The sequence below is a fragment of the Symphalangus syndactylus genome, chromosome X, assembly GCF_028878055.3.
Source record: "Symphalangus syndactylus isolate Jambi chromosome X, NHGRI_mSymSyn1-v2.1_pri, whole genome shotgun sequence".
Taxonomy (NCBI): domain Eukaryota; kingdom Metazoa; phylum Chordata; class Mammalia; order Primates; family Hylobatidae; genus Symphalangus; species Symphalangus syndactylus.
Genome location: NC_072447.2, coordinates 46,463,891 through 46,482,176, shown reverse-complemented (window position 1 = coordinate 46,482,176; position 18,286 = coordinate 46,463,891). Strand labels below are relative to the sequence as shown.

The window sequence follows — 18,286 nt, the reverse complement described above, 5'->3', positions numbered from 1 at the left end:
TTCAGTAATGTTTTGTTTATTACAATAAGGAATTTAAAACATTTAATGTCTTGTGTGTGTTTGCTTTGGAGTAGGGAAGTGCTGAAATGCTGGATGTTTTAGGGGGTAGCCTTTGATCTCAAAATCAGGTTTATTTATAGCAGGGGTTATACAGGATAATATTAGGTTAGAATATGGCTTTTCTATGGTTGAGTCTATGTCTAAGTTTCATGGAAGAGTAACCTGGGAAAAAAAAAACTATGGTGATAAAAAAAAAGTAGTTTGGAATTGAACATGGGTAGATCATAGACTCATTGTAATCACCAATTTCAGTATAGCCTTTAGCCTTTAGAACATAACTCTAAAGGGCCCTCGAATAGAGAAATAACTTATGCTGAAAATTCACTAGTGTCTAGATTTACTATTTGGTGAAGAATACAAAGTGAGGTACTCCCATGTCTCCTGTCAGGACTGTTCATGACAAGGAATTTCAAAGCCCAGAAAGCAATGAGTAAAGGGATCCTCAGTTAGATTGGCTGAAGACTTGACCGTCCAAGTGCAGCTCTGTGTAATATTAAGTTTGGCCCTCAACAAGGAGCAGTATGGTGAGAGCAAAAAGTCCTTAACTTCAAGCCACAAGACCTGCTTGGAGTACTAGCTGAGCACATTACTACTTAGTGATTTTGGATATGCCCCTTTACCTCTCAGAGCCTCATTTCTAGCTACAAAATTAGGGAGATGATGCCTGTTTTATTTTAATCTAAAGATTGTAATGAGGATCAAATTATATAATATATGTAAAAACATGCATTTAAAATGTATTAATCAGTGTATAGATATGAAATGATTAAAAATAATTAATATCAATAGTTATTTCCGTCGTTATGTATATTAGACTTGAATAGCCAAATTTGGGGGATTGAGACAAAAACTGATGGAAAAAAATGAAAGAATTGTTGATTTTCTATGGTCTCTGCTATAATCGACTGGAGTCAGAAAATCGTGTCTTTGCTATTTTTATGACAAGTCCAGCCTTAAAGATAATCAAGTGGATGAATTTAAGAACTACTAGGGAGTTATGTTTGTCCCAAATACGCCCCTTAAAATACATAAAAATGATGCCTATTCCCATTTTATTGAGGTTACCTAAGAGTATCCAATGACTTTGAAAAAAGCATATTTTTTCCTAATCGATGTGAAATCAATGTGAGGAATTGGCAGTTTTAATGGGGAGGATCAGAATTATAACAGTGAATCAGAGATAATATTAGAACCCTGAGTAAAATTGATAGAATCAATGAGGAGAGACTCCTTGTCTCAACTGTCTCTGTTTTAGGGCATCTGAGTTTAGTGGTGTGGCTGAGGGGTAAGGGTATACTATCGGGAAAATAAGGTGATTGGAGACAGAAGTATAGGAAGGGGCATGGGAGGACAAAAATAAACTGATTATTTATTCATATTAATTATGACAGTTCTACCCCTCTCCATCCCTCTAGAAGCCAAGTTGGAGAAGGGGAGTCACCAATTTGGGAGTGATGCTAGTTGAGGTATATCTGCAAGCACTAATGAGTGAAGACTTGAGAAAAGGGATTAATCAGGATGAATTCTCACCAACCATGTATTATTTTCTGATAATAGTGTTTGGTAGTGTGGGGGATCTATTGCTAGGTAAGATATGATGGATTCAAGGAGCTTACTGTTTAATGATAGGGCAAGATGTGTTCATGGATACTAGGTTAAGAGTGAGTGCATGGTACGTGAGTTTAGCAGCCACTCCAGCAACACAGAGGAGGTAACAATTCAGCATAAACCTATGAGAAAGCTCAGGAGCATGCAGTGTGTTCAATGAAGAGTGAGTTCCTTTAGTTTTCAGAATAGAGGGCATGGAAGATAAAACTTAGTTGTGGATGGTAAGGCTGAAGATTATGGTTAGACACAGTGTGAAGAGGTCATGGACAGCCAGACTAATCATTCATGCTTAATTTAGTATGCAGTGAAGAGTTCTTGGTGTGCTCTGTGTGTGTGTGTGTGTGTGTGTGTGTATATGCACTGTTGAGAAATTAGTCCAGTGATAGTTGAGAGGAGAGTTGCACTGAATAATGACATGAAGTTCGGGAGCTATTGCAGTAGTCTAGAGGAGATACACTGATGACCTCAAATAAAGGGATAGCTATGGGAGTGGAAAGGAAGTTTCAGTCTAGAGCAGTAAATCTTTTGTATGCACTTGGATGAATTGTTAAAACCAGTGTGCTGGGCCCCACACTCAGTGCTTCTGTCTCACTAGGTCTGGAGTGGAGCACAAGAGTTTGCATTTCTAACATTTTTTTAGGTCAGATTGATGCTGAAGGTCTAGGGACCACACTTAGAGAACTGCTGCTCTAGAGTTATTTAGAGGTAGCCTAGAGTTAAGTGATTACATACAAGGACCCAAGAAGATGATGAACTAAAAAATGACTCCAAATTTAACTCTGATTGACTAGGAAAGTCTGCATATAAATTCCAATAATAGGCCTGGTTCGATGGCTCATGCCTGTAATCCCAACACTTTGGGAGGCCGAGGTAGGCAGATCGCCTGAAGTCAGGAGTTGAAGATCAACCTGGCCAACATGGCAAAACCTCCTCTCTACTAAAAATATAAAAATTAGCTGGGCATGGTGGTGGGCGCCTGTAATCCCAGCTACTTGGGAGGTTGAGGAGGGAAATTGTTTGAACCCGGGAAGTGGAGGTTGCAGTGAGCCGACATCGCCACACTGCACCCCAGCCTTGGCGACAGAGTGAGATTCCATCTCAAAAATAAAAAAAAATTTCAATAGTAAAATATGCATCAAGTTATATTTTTGTTGTTGTTGTAATACTTAGCTGCAAAATAATTTTGCCTAAACAAACTTTAGGTATGTCCTATTAATAAAGGCAGTTATTTTACTTGTTACAAAATATTATGTAATTTATACATCAAATTTGCTTAGATTGTATTTTTCTAGAGATTAGGTATACTTCACTGTTCTAAGGAGCTGAAATGTTAAATTATTTATTCTGAAATTGATATTAACCAGAAAAAAGTGAAATTATTTTCTCTGACTTTGATCCTTTACTAAGACTTATTTGCTATAGGATACATCTGGAATATGTTCTTTAATTTCCATATAGGCCTTGAAAATTGCTACTAAAATTCATGTAGCAGTTTGTATATATATGTATTACAACTGTAATATGAAATTTGGACAATCGGGCATCAAATACTTAAATATTCATTGTTTGATTGCTGTAATAATTATAAATTACCAAGTTTTTCTTTTTTACTTCCAATCAGTGTCAGAAGATATAAAAGTAATCATTATTTGGATAAGAGACTTTCACAAGTTTATAGGAGGCTGTGAGAGAGTCAGTGACCTTCCCATGTAACGTAGAATATATAAGAAAAAGAAACACATGATTGGGCCTAATCTGTCTTAAAATATGGTTCTGTATGTGGAAAATAATTTAACAGTGATTTAATTATTTTGGCTCTCCTAAACTTCGGTGGGAAATAAATGATGCATTTTATAAATTTGATCTAGAAGGTCCAATGAAGATTTATTGGATTGAAAAATTTTAATTAAAGCTTAATTTTCTGTAGTCAGATTTATCAATGCAAATGTATTGATATTTTGCAGTCTCTTTCTGATCATATTATAACTTAACACCTTCTATGATGGAAAATAATATTGTTTGTTAATTGTAACAGTATACTTGGTATATATATTATTTTAATTTTAATTTTTTTAATTTTTGTAGGTACATTGTAGGTATATAAGTATTCATTTTTGGTAAAATTTTGTCTAAAAAACAGATGAAATCTGAGGTGAAGACTTGTAAATATTGCATAATGTGTAGAGCATGAAATATGTAATATTTACAACTAATATCTTCAGGTTATAGTAACAGATCACTAGTCAAACTATATAATCTCTGCAAATTTCATTTTACTAAAATGAATAAGAAAAATATGAACCTAACAACGTATTTTTATGCTAGCCTATTTTTTCCACATGTGTAATTGGTTATCTCTGTAACAAGGTTAAGTCCATTGAAACTTTGCTAATAAATCCCTTTGGTAACCATGTAAAATATTTTTAAAGTAGATGTGTAATTGAGTTTGGTGAGCAGTGTCATTTGATAAAACTATCTGGGTCTTGTTAGCATAACAGTTGAAATAATTAAAGCTATTTGGTGAATCTTGATTGTTCTCCTTTGATAAAGGAAAATGAGTCCCCTGATCAGTGTCAGAAGTTGAAAAGCAATTTTGCTTTGGACCAGAGAGTTTCAGATATTTATAAGAGGTTATGAGAGTGTCAGTGAGTTGACCAAGTTCTCACAGTTAGACAGTCTGGTTAGAAAATACTAGATCTCAGTCCATTGCTTTGGCCACTTCAATACGGTGACTCAGCGTAGTTTACTGCCTTTGTTTATGTCATCAAATATTTTTTTGTTGGTCTACTATGTGTTAGTGTAAACATAGCCAATTTCGCTTCAAATACAGTGATTTCGTTACACTTTTTTATTAAAAATGACAAGAACAAAAGGTGGCAGGGAGGAAGACATGGAAGAAGGAAGGGGGCATGCAAGAAATAAAACTGGAAAACTACCTAAGTAAATCCAAAGAAAGTTTAAAATACAAAATTGCTTAAAGTGTTATGTTTTTACTTTTATCTTTCTCCCCCATATATTTTAGAGTTAAATGTTTTCCTCTTTTAATTCATTTCCTACTCCAAAAACTCATGTAATCATGAAATAGAGAAATATTATAAGTTAATCTTTATAAAAGGTAAACAGTAGGCAGCAGATTCTTGACCCATGAATATATTTTGCATCCAATTTTAAAATGTGTAATCATGAAATTAACCTCATCAATACAAAATCAGTTGAAATCTACTGAGTAATATCCTCTAATTAGCCTCATAAATTAGTCACATTTTCACATTTTTATCATCAAAGCATTAAAGGTAAACCAGTACTTTACTTAGTCTCCAAAGAATGCAACCAATGAAATGTCACTATTTGGAGTCAATTTATTTAATTTAAAAAATAATATTTCTTACATTTTCTTGTTTGCTCTAATAACTTTAAAATAATAGAATAAATAAGTTTATAAACCATATTTTAAATAATCTTTCTTGTAGCACAGATGTAGTATCTTTCCAATACACTTACTTGTTTTTGTGAGTTCTCTTCCTCTACAGATAGAGTGATGTGAAATAACTCTTCGTATCATATCAGTAGTCTGTCTTTTCTGTACTATAGGGTGTTGCTTGTCCTTGAAATTTTTCATCTTGGTTTCCATGAATTCTTCTTCTTTTTCTATATCAATATTGTAATGATACATACATTTTCAAAGCTGCAGAATGGAAAAGGGAGACTGATGGATTTGAAGCAATTTTAAACCAATCTATAGCACTTGGATTATTTATTTTCAATTTAGGTTTTAGTGTGATTTGAATATAGTGGTAATTTATCATGATTATTAAGATTCCATAGTCCAGATTAACAAATGTTTACTTGCTGTCTGTGTAAACACAGCCATTATTATTCTAGTGTATCTATGCATGCCAAAGTAATATTTAACCAAAGAAAGCTTACATTTTAAAACTAATAAAGTGTATCTGAGTAATTTTGAATGCTTTCAATTTACAATGAATCACTTTGTAATTGATCTTGCTTTTCTTCATTCTGTTATTCTTTGTTAACTTGTCATAAAAGTCAGCTTTAATGCCAAAACCTCAACAAAGCCTTAAATTTCATTAATCCTTAAATAATCCAACAAAGCACAATTAATAGTTGTTAAGCAATTTGAAACATTAAAAAATCAAGGAAAACAAAGTGTTGTCTTTCTCAGTTTCTCTGTCTCTTCTTTATGTGTCCATTTACCCATTTATTATACTTCCCTGTGTTCTAATTTATATGTATTTTGTATGACTGCACAGTCATGCTAAAGCTCTTAAAATGAAAAGGTAAGTAAAAAATTAAAGTGTCCAAAACTTATGCTTGGTATACACTTTCTCATACAATACTGTAACTTTTGTTTGATTATTTTCTATATAACGAAAACCTATTTTGTGTGTACTGTCTAACATTGTGTGATTTAATTGTGATTCTAGTTCTTTTGTGGTCATCTGTTTCCTTTAAAGTCAATAGAAGTAACTTACCCAATAATTAAGGTGGTTTATCAGCCATTGCTTTCAACTGCTTTAGACAATCTATCATAATTCTGAATTGAAAAGCAGGCATGATATACTTTGGTGACTCAAGAATGAGCTTTTAAATTATAAATGCTTTCTTATTATATATTTGCTTTATAAAGTTGCATAAGAATTCCAAGTTACAAAGACAGTGAAGACCAAGGAGTGACATGTAAAATTTTAATTGGGTGGGAAAGTGTTTTCTATTTTAGAATGGGCATAACCTAATGCTGAACTAGTGAACTCTTTAGAAAAGCAATGAATTTCTTTCAACTCTTTGTGTCCAAAGACTATTAATCATATGGCTGTCAAATGGCTGGTGCTATCCTGCCAATAACATAGCTAAAACAATCTGTTTGATAAACTTATTTTGGTTATAAAATTGGTCACTGGTTAATTAAATTAATACATAGGTAGTTCTAAAACTACTGATTGATATAATAAGCACCTTTTTCTGTATAAAAAAAGGCAGTGTTTTCACTGGAAAATAGAGTAGTATAAGACATATTGCCAACTTTAAGGATGGAAAATTTATTTAGAGTGACAAAGCATATATCTTTGAAAGCCAAGTAATATTATATTCCTGTCTATAAGAAAGCAGTGCAACACAAGCTGAGATACACATAAATGAGAATAGAAACTCCTGAAATAACAGGTCAATCCCACTCCCGTAATTTTTCCTATACCCCGAGGACTGCCTGAAAATTTTACTCAGAACACATAATGCAAAATAATAAGACTGACGTAAGAATAATCTAAATTCACCACAAGTTATAAACAAAACATCACTATTTTATTCAAAGTGATTATGAACTCTTAGTTCTTTACAATGTTATGAGTATAATGGTTAATATTGCTGTATACTGCCTAATAAGGTGGTCATGAACCACATGTGGCCACTGAGCTTTAGAAATTTGGCTACTCCAAGTTAAGATGTATAAATAAGTGTAAAATATGTGTGGGTGTTGAAGAGAATATAAAAAGTGTAAAATATTCATATTTTCATATTATGAGTTTATATGATAATTTAGACATCTCAGTGAAATCATTAAAATTAATTTTATCTGTTTTTTGTTTTTTACTATGGCAACTAGAATATTTAAAATTACATATATGGCTTGTATTATATTTCTATTGAGCTGCACTACTGTAAAAGTTCTAATTGAATTTAGAGAGAAGAACTTACTGTAAGGTTATAAAATTTTAAGAAAATGTCCATGTGAAAAGGATTTTGTTCCTAAAATGTGACTGAATACATCCTCATCTAGTCTCTGCTTATAAACGTTTAGCATTACTTTAAAATCAGTGTTTTTAAAAAAATTGCAATCCTAATCAGATGTTCTTATATAAAACTAAAATGTAGGCTCCGAATAATTTCTGCCCACTGATTTTAGTTAATCACTTTGAAACTACACAAAATAAAACTACTCAAATTCTTAATCTTCATAATTTTTTTAACAAAATGCATGGTAGTCTTTTATTGGAAAATGTAGACCCTACACGTTGAACTAAAGAAGTCTAAGTTTCGATTATCTTAGCTGAATAATTAGCTATTGATTTTTTGGTAGTCTCTCCCAAAGCTCTTTTTCCATCTTTCCCCTTTTTTGTGTTTACCTGGTGGTATCATGTTGCTTAGCATTTGGGCAGCAGTTAATATACATACTCATATAATGCTAACCAGTCAGGTGTTTTGAAATTTCTACATAGAAATTGTGTTATTTAAAATCCCATGTCACTAAAATAGATCCTTGAAATGTCTGTTTTGGCTCTCAATTATTAGTCTTTTATTCATTTATTTTTTCAGAAAATATTTACTTATGAATATTTACTATGTACCAGAAATGACTGTAGGTTGAACATGAGAAACTCAGCTCCATAAGATGGCTAGGGAACACACCCCACTGACTGTATCTGTTGTATGCCTTTTCTGTCTCCAAATAATTCCTGATTTAAAAAAAAACAAACCACTCACTGTAAAGTAAATGCAAGGCTGTGATATCACTTTCTCTATTGCCGCAGATAAATTAATCAGTAGTTTTGTTCTTCAGAATTATGTAACTCTACCAAACTGGAATCTAAAATCCTCCATGTTCACCATTACAATGTTATGATTTCATCAAATCCCATGGTAAAATAAAGACTCATTATATCAATTAGCAGTTATTTTATCCTTTAAAAGCATAGATTTCAAAGGAGGAAGGGCTTGAATTGAGCCAGTGGATGATTAGGATTTTGAGAGGAAACAAATAAGACCCAAGATTTATAGAGCATGTATTTGTATTGGATGGACGCATAGAACTTTGAGAGTAAATAATAGTCAACATTTATTAAGCTTTTATTATATACCAGACACCATTCTAACATATTTGATCTTAGTAACAGCCCTATGAGGTAGATACTCATCTTATCTCCATGTTATAAAGAAACTGAGGTTCAATAAGGATAAATAACTTGTCTAAGTTCCCTCAGCTGGTAAATGGTACAGCCCAGATTCAATCTATGCATTTTCATACAGACGTTTATGTTCTTCACTACAAGATGAAAAGTATTCTAAGGGCATTGAAGGAGGCATAACAGAAGATCACCAAATGGCCTGGAGAAAAAGGTCTATATTAGGAACATTTAAGGCTGGCAAGTCTTTGGGGCAAGATTAGGAGAAGCCTTGACTACTGTGCTGGAGGTTGGACTTTATTCTAATTATACTCAATAGATGCAGAAGGTTCTTAAGCAAATAAATAGCATAATGAAAGAAAGGTTTTTGAAACATAGTAAGCTGATCATTGGGCACAGGCTGGAACTGCTTTGACTGAAAAGAGATTTTACATCTGTTAAAAGCTTATTGCCTTAGTTTTGTGTAAAGATCAGGAATGATAGAGTCTCTGGGAATACACAGCAAGTGGATCATAGCAAGTCATTTGACACTTACTTGATATTTATTAGACATTAGAGTGAGATGTTCAAAAATAGCATGACTTACGTTTTACTCCTGAACGACTGAGAGAAATGGTCTTCTATTAACAGAACTAGGGAAGTTAGTATTGTAAGCAGTTGGCGAGAAAGATAATGTACTCCATACTACGAATGTCAAACTTCAAGTGAAAATTCAGCTGGCTATTGGAGAGTCTAAATGGGAATTCAAAAGTGAGATAACAGCTTAGTGTGAAGATTTGGAAGATATAAAAAATTGTTAAATTCGTAGAAAATTGTATCTTAAATTAATAGAAGTTAAATTCATGGAGAGATGAGCTAGAGGAGAAGCAGTTGGAATAAAACAGGTAAATCTGACTGCAAATAGACCTATGTTCTTCTGACATCCAAGTACACAATAAAAGTTATTTTAAACATTATTTATCATTATGTATTCACAAAATCACATGGAACATAGTTGCTTTCATTAAATATTAGCAAATGTGAACAACCGTTTAATAACATAAAATATCACCAAATTGATAATTGCATATTTATGATTCTAAGGGATGTTAATCTTTTTACTTTTACCATCATCTAAACAATGTATGATTTTAAAGTACAGTAGTTGCTAATAATGCAGACATTGAAACTTTAAGCATGTTTATAGCACTACCAATCTATACTGGTTCAAATAACTTATGATATTTCAAATGGCAAATGATCAGTAGGATTTAAAAACTGGTACCGTAATAGGTCACTTAAAATTATCTCATAATTCCTTTCAGGGATATGTACAAGTACCTAGAGGATATGTGGTTATTCATGTTGCATATGAGAATCATGTCATCATGAATAGCATTTGATTATTCACTTTTTCAGTAGTGACAGATTATTACCTTTAGATAGTTTTTCTTCTACACTTATTCGTATTGTTCACCAGAAGTTGCCATCTAATAAAAATTCAACCTCTGCCTGGTAATGTCACTGGATAAGGGTAGGTGGGGACCAAACTCGATGAATGTAATCATCCTGGCAAAAGACATGGGGATGATTCCGAATTGGTTTTACAGAAGTAAAAAGTTTTAGCTCTGAAAGAAAATCAGATTTCTGTATGTCATCTATGGGTTTTCAAAAGCTATCCTATATAAAATATGTTCTAGTGTTTTAATGGAAGGAAATATAGCATAAAGATCGAGAGAGTATCAATGTATTTTATTAACAGAATTTTAATCTAATAACTAAACCTTGCCCACTTTTTTGAATATATATTTGATTTTCCATGTCTTTTCACTTATCACTCCTTTTCAAAGGTTTTGTTTAGAAAGTCAAGAGATTTTAAAGTTTTGTGAGACTGCGGTCATTATGAATTCAAAAGTAAAGAAACTGATGTTTACAAGGTTGAAAAGAATAGATTCTTTATGTGAAATATATTAGGTTTATTCGTTTGAATTTGTTTGCATCACCAACAAAACTGTTCCTAAGGCAAGCTAATGGCATTGTTTGTCTTAGAAGAGCATGCCTGTCAATTTTGCTGTGCTAAAAATGTCATTTAAAACATCTGAGCAGATTGCCAGGTAGGTTTTCTAAGGATAAGATGACAATTCTGCATTTCTACCTGAGGTTACTGTTATTTGATGAATGAGGGAATTTCTGATGAGACATATTTACCCAAATGTATTTGTATCAGAATATTTAAAATAAGATCAAATTTGACTTTAGAATATTAAAAATTAGCCCATTCAAACGTATCTGTAAATTGACTGTTGTTGATATCACCAAATGATGAATTGTACTATCTTGCATGTGTGTTTAGCTCTGGTGATGTTAAATGTTTCTCCTTATTTGCAACCTCAGGTACTTTTCCAGTTGTATCTCAAAACCGTTCATAAAACATAATATGGAAACCTAATGCATGTGATTAGTTTAGCAACAGGAGGTTGAATAAATGTATTTCTTTTGGTTTATGTTTCTAATAAAAATTAATTTTGATTTAAATTAGCACTATCTTTTTTTTTAGGCCTCCATTCCTTTGAAGGAATTGGAGCAGTTTAACTCAGATATACAAAAATTGCTTGAACCACTGGAGGCTGAAATTCAGCAGGGGGTGAATCTGAAAGAGGAAGACTTCAATAAAGATATGGTAAATTGGTTGTGATAAAAGTGTGAATGAACTAGGAGTGGAAATAAATATTTGGAAAGAACTTAGATAAGTCTCCAACTGAATTTTCAGAACACATATTACACATTTTATGATTCTAATGATTTTTATAAATGCGGAATATTCTTGACCTTTTATTACAAATGCTGAATTACTATGGTATGGTAATATAGGAGCACTTACAGTTTCTAATAAATAGCCCAGCAATTTTCTTTTGACCTGTCCTACTTTTGAACTTATCAAGGGCAAAATGTAATTGGAAAAAAGAGTCAAATCATAAAATAAACTAAAAATTTAATAAAATACTCAACTATCATAGATTTTTGACATTTTGTATCAGCAATGTTTTTGATAGTATAACATTTATTTCAATGAAGAGAGAATAATGCATAATATGAACATTATTTATTATAACTTCCCACAAAGTGGTTTTACCAAATAGTTAATTAGTTAGTACATTATATGTCTAAAATGTATATAAATTCATGCTGCTTATTTCATGGGAGTAAAGAAATATGACCATGTGGGCTCTTCCCAACCTCAGAATATTCTCCTTGAATCCCAACTAATTTCAAAATATCTACTACATTTCTCTCTGGCTTGAATATTTTTACATCACGTCCTTATTAACTGACTTTTTTTCTCTCCTCATCCTCTTTTTCACAATTTTTTCCCCTCTTTCACTGCCATCACCTCTGTGGCATTCTTAACCTTTACAATTACAAGTTCTAGAGCCTTCTCAGACAATGCTTGAAAGTGACATCAGAAGACAATATGTAAATTTTAGGTAATAAGTGTGTGAAGCAATAGGAGAACTATTTCCGCCAATCTTAGTTCCCACTTCCTGGAGCTGCCTCAGTCAATACTCCCCATTTATGGGGTTTGGTGGCCTTGCCAACTCAGCTTGTGGAAAGAAAGACAGAAGAGGCTTTCCAAGTTGCTGAGTTACAACAATCTCTACTTCAGGTCAAAGAAGAAACTAGAGGGCACCAAGATGAAAAAAGTACTGATTACCTCTTGGGCTGACCCCAACTCTGCCCTAGAGTCCTCAACTGGTATAGGGAAAGTGAAGTGGGTTTTTTAATTTTTTTTTTTTTTTACCTCAGCCCTAGAAAATGCTACAGACTTTTACAACACATTTTAAAATAAAGTCTTTTACAGCCTATAAGTATATAATGTGTCTATATTATAACGAGTATATAATGTGTCTATATTATGCTGTACATTTCTTTAGATGATTGACCAGTCTCTGACAAAAATAATCACATTGCCCCATACAAAATGAATAAGTCCTCAGTTGTGAGTTGTAGTTTATGCATTATAAATTTAAATATATAATATCTAATTCCTTGAATTGTAATACCCACATACAAATACGTGTGACTTTTGACATTTATTATTTGTTTTCCTTATGTCTTCAGTGTACCTTGAGTACCATTACAATGTGAGACAACTTGATATAAAGTTTTCACATTCTGAGTTAACACTAAAGATGAAAAATCACATGGTCATGTATGCGACTTTATTAGACCAGCATTTATTCAGAACATTTTATTTCTAAGTAAAGAAAATTAAGATATTGTTCTTGCAGTCTGAAGGAATAAAATACCCATTGAAAATGTTTAAATCCATTTTCCAATCCATATTTTAATATTGATCGTATTTAAAATTAACATGCATATATGACATATTTTAGAAATTATTTGATGGTATCTTAGCACATGATTTTTATTAATATCCTGATATTTCTCCTATTAATATTGAGCATTTATGTTTCAGAAATGAAGCAGGAGTTATTAGGAATTAGTGTACATTTAAAACAAAATATTTTCATGTAGTTAATATTTTCAGATTTGCTGTTATCTCAGTCACAAATACACATCTGTATTCCTTTATGGATCAGTTAACATTATAAATGATAACATTAGCTCATTTCTCTAATTTTTTAATTTCTAGAACTACACTAAAAAAGCCAAAAGAATACTTTCACAGTAACTCATGACTTGTCTGACATGATGAAGTACCACACTCCCCCATCTTTCTACAGGTGCCCCTAAAAATGTGTTCTTTACAACTAGATGGGAGGAAATTTATTTTAAAACCTATAGTACAAAATGTAAAAGAAAGGCTATGAGCACAGTATCTTATAATAACATTCCATGAAAGTTTTAAATTGGATTTTTTTGTGTGTTTAAATAACATGTCTTATTATCTCTTAACAATGTACAGCTTTTTAAAAACCAAAATGAAGACTGTACTTGTTGTTTTTAATCAGAATGAAGACAATGAGGGTACTGTAAAAGAATTGTTGCAAAGAGGAGACAACTTACAACAAAGAATCACAGATGAGAGAAAGCGAGAGGAAATAAAGATAAAACAGCAGCTGTTACAGACAAAACATAATGCTCTCAAGGTATTAGAGCTAAAATTATAATATACCTTGCCTGTGGTTTTTTCAATATATAGGGTAAAATATAATGTGCATTAATAAAATCTGCTTAAGACTCTTAGTCATCAGAAACTCACTTTTTCTGTGCAATGTGTGTGCTTTATTTAACATTTTTGAGTGGTATTTGATTTTGAAAGATGTGTTGCTTAAAAGTTATGGCTTTTTAAAGACATTTTTCTAAGTAGTAATTGAAAGAAGGAAATGCATTCGTAGTACTTACACATTTAATTTTCTAATGTGCTTTATTTTTATCAGCTACTTTATATTGAAAAAAACCTGCCTAACTGCCAGAATAACCGATCTACATGTATCCATTATTCCTGCTTTCTTTACTTAATTGATTTTACTTGCATTAGGTCCAATTTTTTGGTAATTTGATACTTGTTTAATAAGCCCTAGATTCTTTTCATTTATTTATTTTTAAAATTTTATTATGCCTTTAAGAAAGTCACTCTTTGCAACTATCTACAAAAGTCAAATTTCATTTATATGGGAATCCTAAAAAATAATCTTAGTGTCCTTTAATAAGAACTGTCACTTTCATATTAAGCAGTGTAGTGTATGGCTTCAAGTCCCCACGTGACTCATCCGGATTGTGCAGGAGGAGCAGGATAAACTTAATTTTTCTATAATAATATCTAGGAAGTTCTTGAGACTAGACATGTGGAAAGTTTTGTGAAAGAAACTTTTTTTTGTATATGCTTTGCAATAATCACTATTTGCATGCATGGCTGATTTTCTAATACTGTTAATTGCTGAGCTTTCCTTGTAAATCACTCTTTGGAGCTATGTAGTTATGAAGGTGGATCCACCTAGTAGGTAGATGGAGTCTGCTTTCTACATGCAAATAAGAGAATAAAACCTTTTCTCCTATAGTCAACCAAATAAACACTGCTGAGAATGTAATTACACAATATTGTGCCTGCAAGGAATCCACAAGGAAAGTCTAATTGGCTAGCAGGTGTTCTGAAGGTAACTGCTGATAAATATAGTAAACAGAAAAGGCCTCTTCCTCGAGGGAGTGCAAAAGCACACCATAATGTGTCTAGAAAATCGGAACGCTATGTAACTCACACCCTTCCAACTGTGAGCAAGCTTTCAGAACTATCTACACTGATCGTGTGATGGTATGTGTCCTACTGAATAGCAGTGTTTAATGGTTATCTGGCATTCCTCTAAAGAAATCTACATGACATCTCTGAATATTTTACATATTATACATCACTTTGTGCTTAGGAAATGAAAGATGTTTCAGATTTATGACCACCAAACCCCTTCTCTTGGCAAGGATGTGAGTTACGTCACAAATAAGGCATGGCTCAACTCTAATTCACGTGGCTGTATCTTGTTACCTTTGAAAAAAGCAGCATTCGATCTGACTCATCAGAAGGTTTGAAAATTCAACATGAAACATAAAGTACAGCAAGTTTTAAATTCCGAATTTTAAACAAACTGGATAATGGAATGTAGTTCATTCTTGCAAATATAGGCTATAAGTTGATTAATCAAAATCGTGAACCCTACTCGCCAAACCAATGTATACCAACATATTGAATAACTTTTTCAACCTGTCAAATAGCTCCAATTCTGGTCCTTATGAAATATTTTAGAGAAGGTCAAAGCTTTCCAATGCAATGAATTTTTAGAAATTCTCTGATGTTTATTATTTTTTAGCTCGAATTAAACCTGTGAATAAAACCCTAATTGCTACTTTCTGTAGAAATGAAAGCTGCATGCAGAGCTTATGTTCCCATGAATTATAAAATGGCATTTTGACTAATTCTATTAATCACAGAAGATATTGGGTGTGCTCGTAAAGAGCATGATGACTGATTTCCCCCCATTGTTGATTTATTAAATTAGTCTTATCACATCGATTTGAAAGCATGCACTTGCTGTTTTCTTTTTTCAAATAGTTAATTGTTTTGCATTTAGAGCATGATTGGATATAGTAAGATAAATTTGGCTATGCAAGCCTTGGAAGGAGAAGCATTTGTCTAATATAATTTTTTATTATGTTCACAAATATACAAACAATGGTGACACTTCTACACATACAGCTTGGAACAGTTTATAAGACAACTAATATGGCTTTATATTTCTAATCATAAAATATTAATGGCCTATGAAAATCTTATGTAGGCATTTCTAAAAACATGAATGTATATTGGTTGAGTACATAAAGTTTTGTTGATGAGCCCCAAGGCTAAAGATACACATTTTAGAATTTTACCTATTTTAAGTCAAATACAAACTTACTAGGTTTGTGGGTTTGTATCTAGTTAAGTCAATTGTATTCGTATATTAAACTCTTTCACATAAACTACACAACAGTTAGCTCATTAAGAGTCAGTTAAATGTGACAAAATTTTTAAGCACGTTTGAACATGCTAAGAGAAAATGCTTTAAGTGTGTTATTCAGGTTTCTTAGCTTCCTATACATGGGTCCTGCCTCATGAATACACAATTTAATTATGTCTTTGTATATTTTGCATTTAAATATGAATTTAACCTAAGTTGTACAAAAAGATGAGTAACGCAAATTATTTTGATAAATAACTGCAGCCAGAAGTGCAGTATACATATATATTGATATTTTAATAATGTCTGCACCATGAACAGGATTTGAGGTCTCAAAGAAGAAAAAAGGCTCTAGAAATTTCTCATCAGTGGTATCAGTACAAGAGGCAGGCTGATGATCTCCTGAAATGCTTGGATGACATTGAAAAAAAATTAGCCAGCCTACCTGAACCCAGAGATGAAAGGAAAATAAAGGTAATGTTGTTTTAGAATGTCAATACCAGATTTTATTATACAGTTTAATTAACCTGTGAAGATCATATTTAAAATGTTGATGTGCTTGTTTCTATTAACGTTCTCTTTGATTTGATGCATTTCCGTGTATTGTGTGTTGTTTTCAGTAAATGTATTAAGTGTTATTCAATTGACGTAATGTTGAATGAATAAAATGTTTTGCTTTTAGACTATGTAAAATGATTTAAGAAATGTGATGTGTTTTCTGGTAAAATTGTAATTGACTTTGTGTATCTTTGTTCCAGATGAACTAATGACTTATCGGTATATGGACGACTTCTTACTCATGTTAGCACATTCATTTCATCAGAGCATCTTCACACATCAGTGTTAAATCTCTATAGATTTATTTGCATATTGTCTGAATATGTTTTTTGTTATTATTTTACACTTTTTATTTTGCTTCATTCTCTGTTGAGTTCCTCAAACCTTTAAAAAGGAAATAAATAACTTACTCACTTACCCTCTAAATTATATTCTATATGGATGGTCCCTAATAAATAATGAGTTATCCCTCCAAATTGATTCAAATCCCAAGACACCAGAGGAATTTAGAAGAAAATGTTAGACCAATTTAAATATTTACTTAATTAGAATATCTAAAACCAAGCATTCAAAGGATAACTGAAATAATGTTTGGATTATTGAGCGAGGATGACAGTCATGCCTTTCATATTTGTAAATTTCGAAGGATGACAATAAAGGGACAACAGCCTTTGAAATTTCTGAGAGAAGTATTTGCTGCTCGCAAGTCGGTTGATGTGGTTAGCTAACTGCCCTGGGCCCTGTATTGGTTTTGCTCAATAGGAAATTGATCGGGAATTGCAGAAGAAGAAAGAGGAGCTGAATGCAGTGCGTAGGCAAGCTGAGGGCTTGTCTGAGGATGGGGCCGCAATGGCAGTGGAGCCAACTCAGATCCAGCTCAGCAAGCGCTGGCGGGAAATTGAGAGCAAATTTGCTCAGTTTCGAAGACTCAACTTTGCACAAATTGTGAGTTGTTACTGGCAAACCCACATATGTGTTTGCAACTACTACTCTATTAACAGAGGCCTGCTAACAAAAAAGAGACAAAAAAATCTGGGTGCAATTTTAAACTTCTAATGTACATTCTGAAAGTGAGTAGTTTCCCTCACTTTGGGCTTCTGTAACACTAGTGCTTAATTTTGCCAATTAAAGACACAAGAAATTAACAGATAACAGGGAAAACCCCTTATCAAAAATGAAAATACATCTTAATTTTTTTTGCTACATCATTTTTCATAACATTGGCAATGTTAATTTGTCAATTTATCATACATTCACTTTACTTCAATGTCTAATCCAAGAAATATGTATTGCTTTCCTGAGATCATCCCATGCTGATTTTACTTTCTTAATGTATACATGATAAATAATAAATATTTTGTGGTACATCTTACATCAGCCTGCATAAGCCATTATCTCATTGACTTGAAGAATAATAACTTAGTCCTCACACCTGGTTTAAGTACTTAATGGGTTACAATGATCATAAAAGGACTGGATGCCTAGAAAGATGGTTGGTAATCGATTGCAGATTGAACAATATCAGATAATGTTATTACTGAAATGTTACCAGCCAAAACAAAAAGGAGTGACTGCTCTTGTTTCAAACAACTGAATGGAAAGTGTATGGTTCTCTCTTTAAAAAGGCAATTCAGAATTGTTAGCTTGGTCTCACTTCTTTATTTGTAATAGGTATAAACCATAGAGGTTATCTGACAGGTACATTTTTGTTCCTAT

The 18,286-nt window shown here is 32.5% G+C and overlaps 1 protein-coding gene across 4 annotated transcripts in view; it reads left to right on the top strand.

The window, feature by feature from the left end:
- DMD (dystrophin) overlaps positions 1-18,286 on the top strand; it is a 2,284,432-nt gene that overhangs the window by 1,003,943 nt on the left and 1,262,203 nt on the right. For all 4 annotated transcript variants that reach the window (XM_063634262.1, XM_063634265.1, XM_063634264.1 and 1 more), the window contains exons 38-41: positions 11,122-11,244; positions 13,538-13,675; positions 16,334-16,486; positions 17,333-17,515. In XM_063634262.1, coding sequence (XP_063490332.1) covers positions 11,122-11,244; positions 13,538-13,675; positions 16,334-16,486; positions 17,333-17,515 — 597 coding nt within the window. The remainder of the gene's footprint in view (positions 1-11,121; positions 11,245-13,537; positions 13,676-16,333; positions 16,487-17,332; positions 17,516-18,286) is intronic.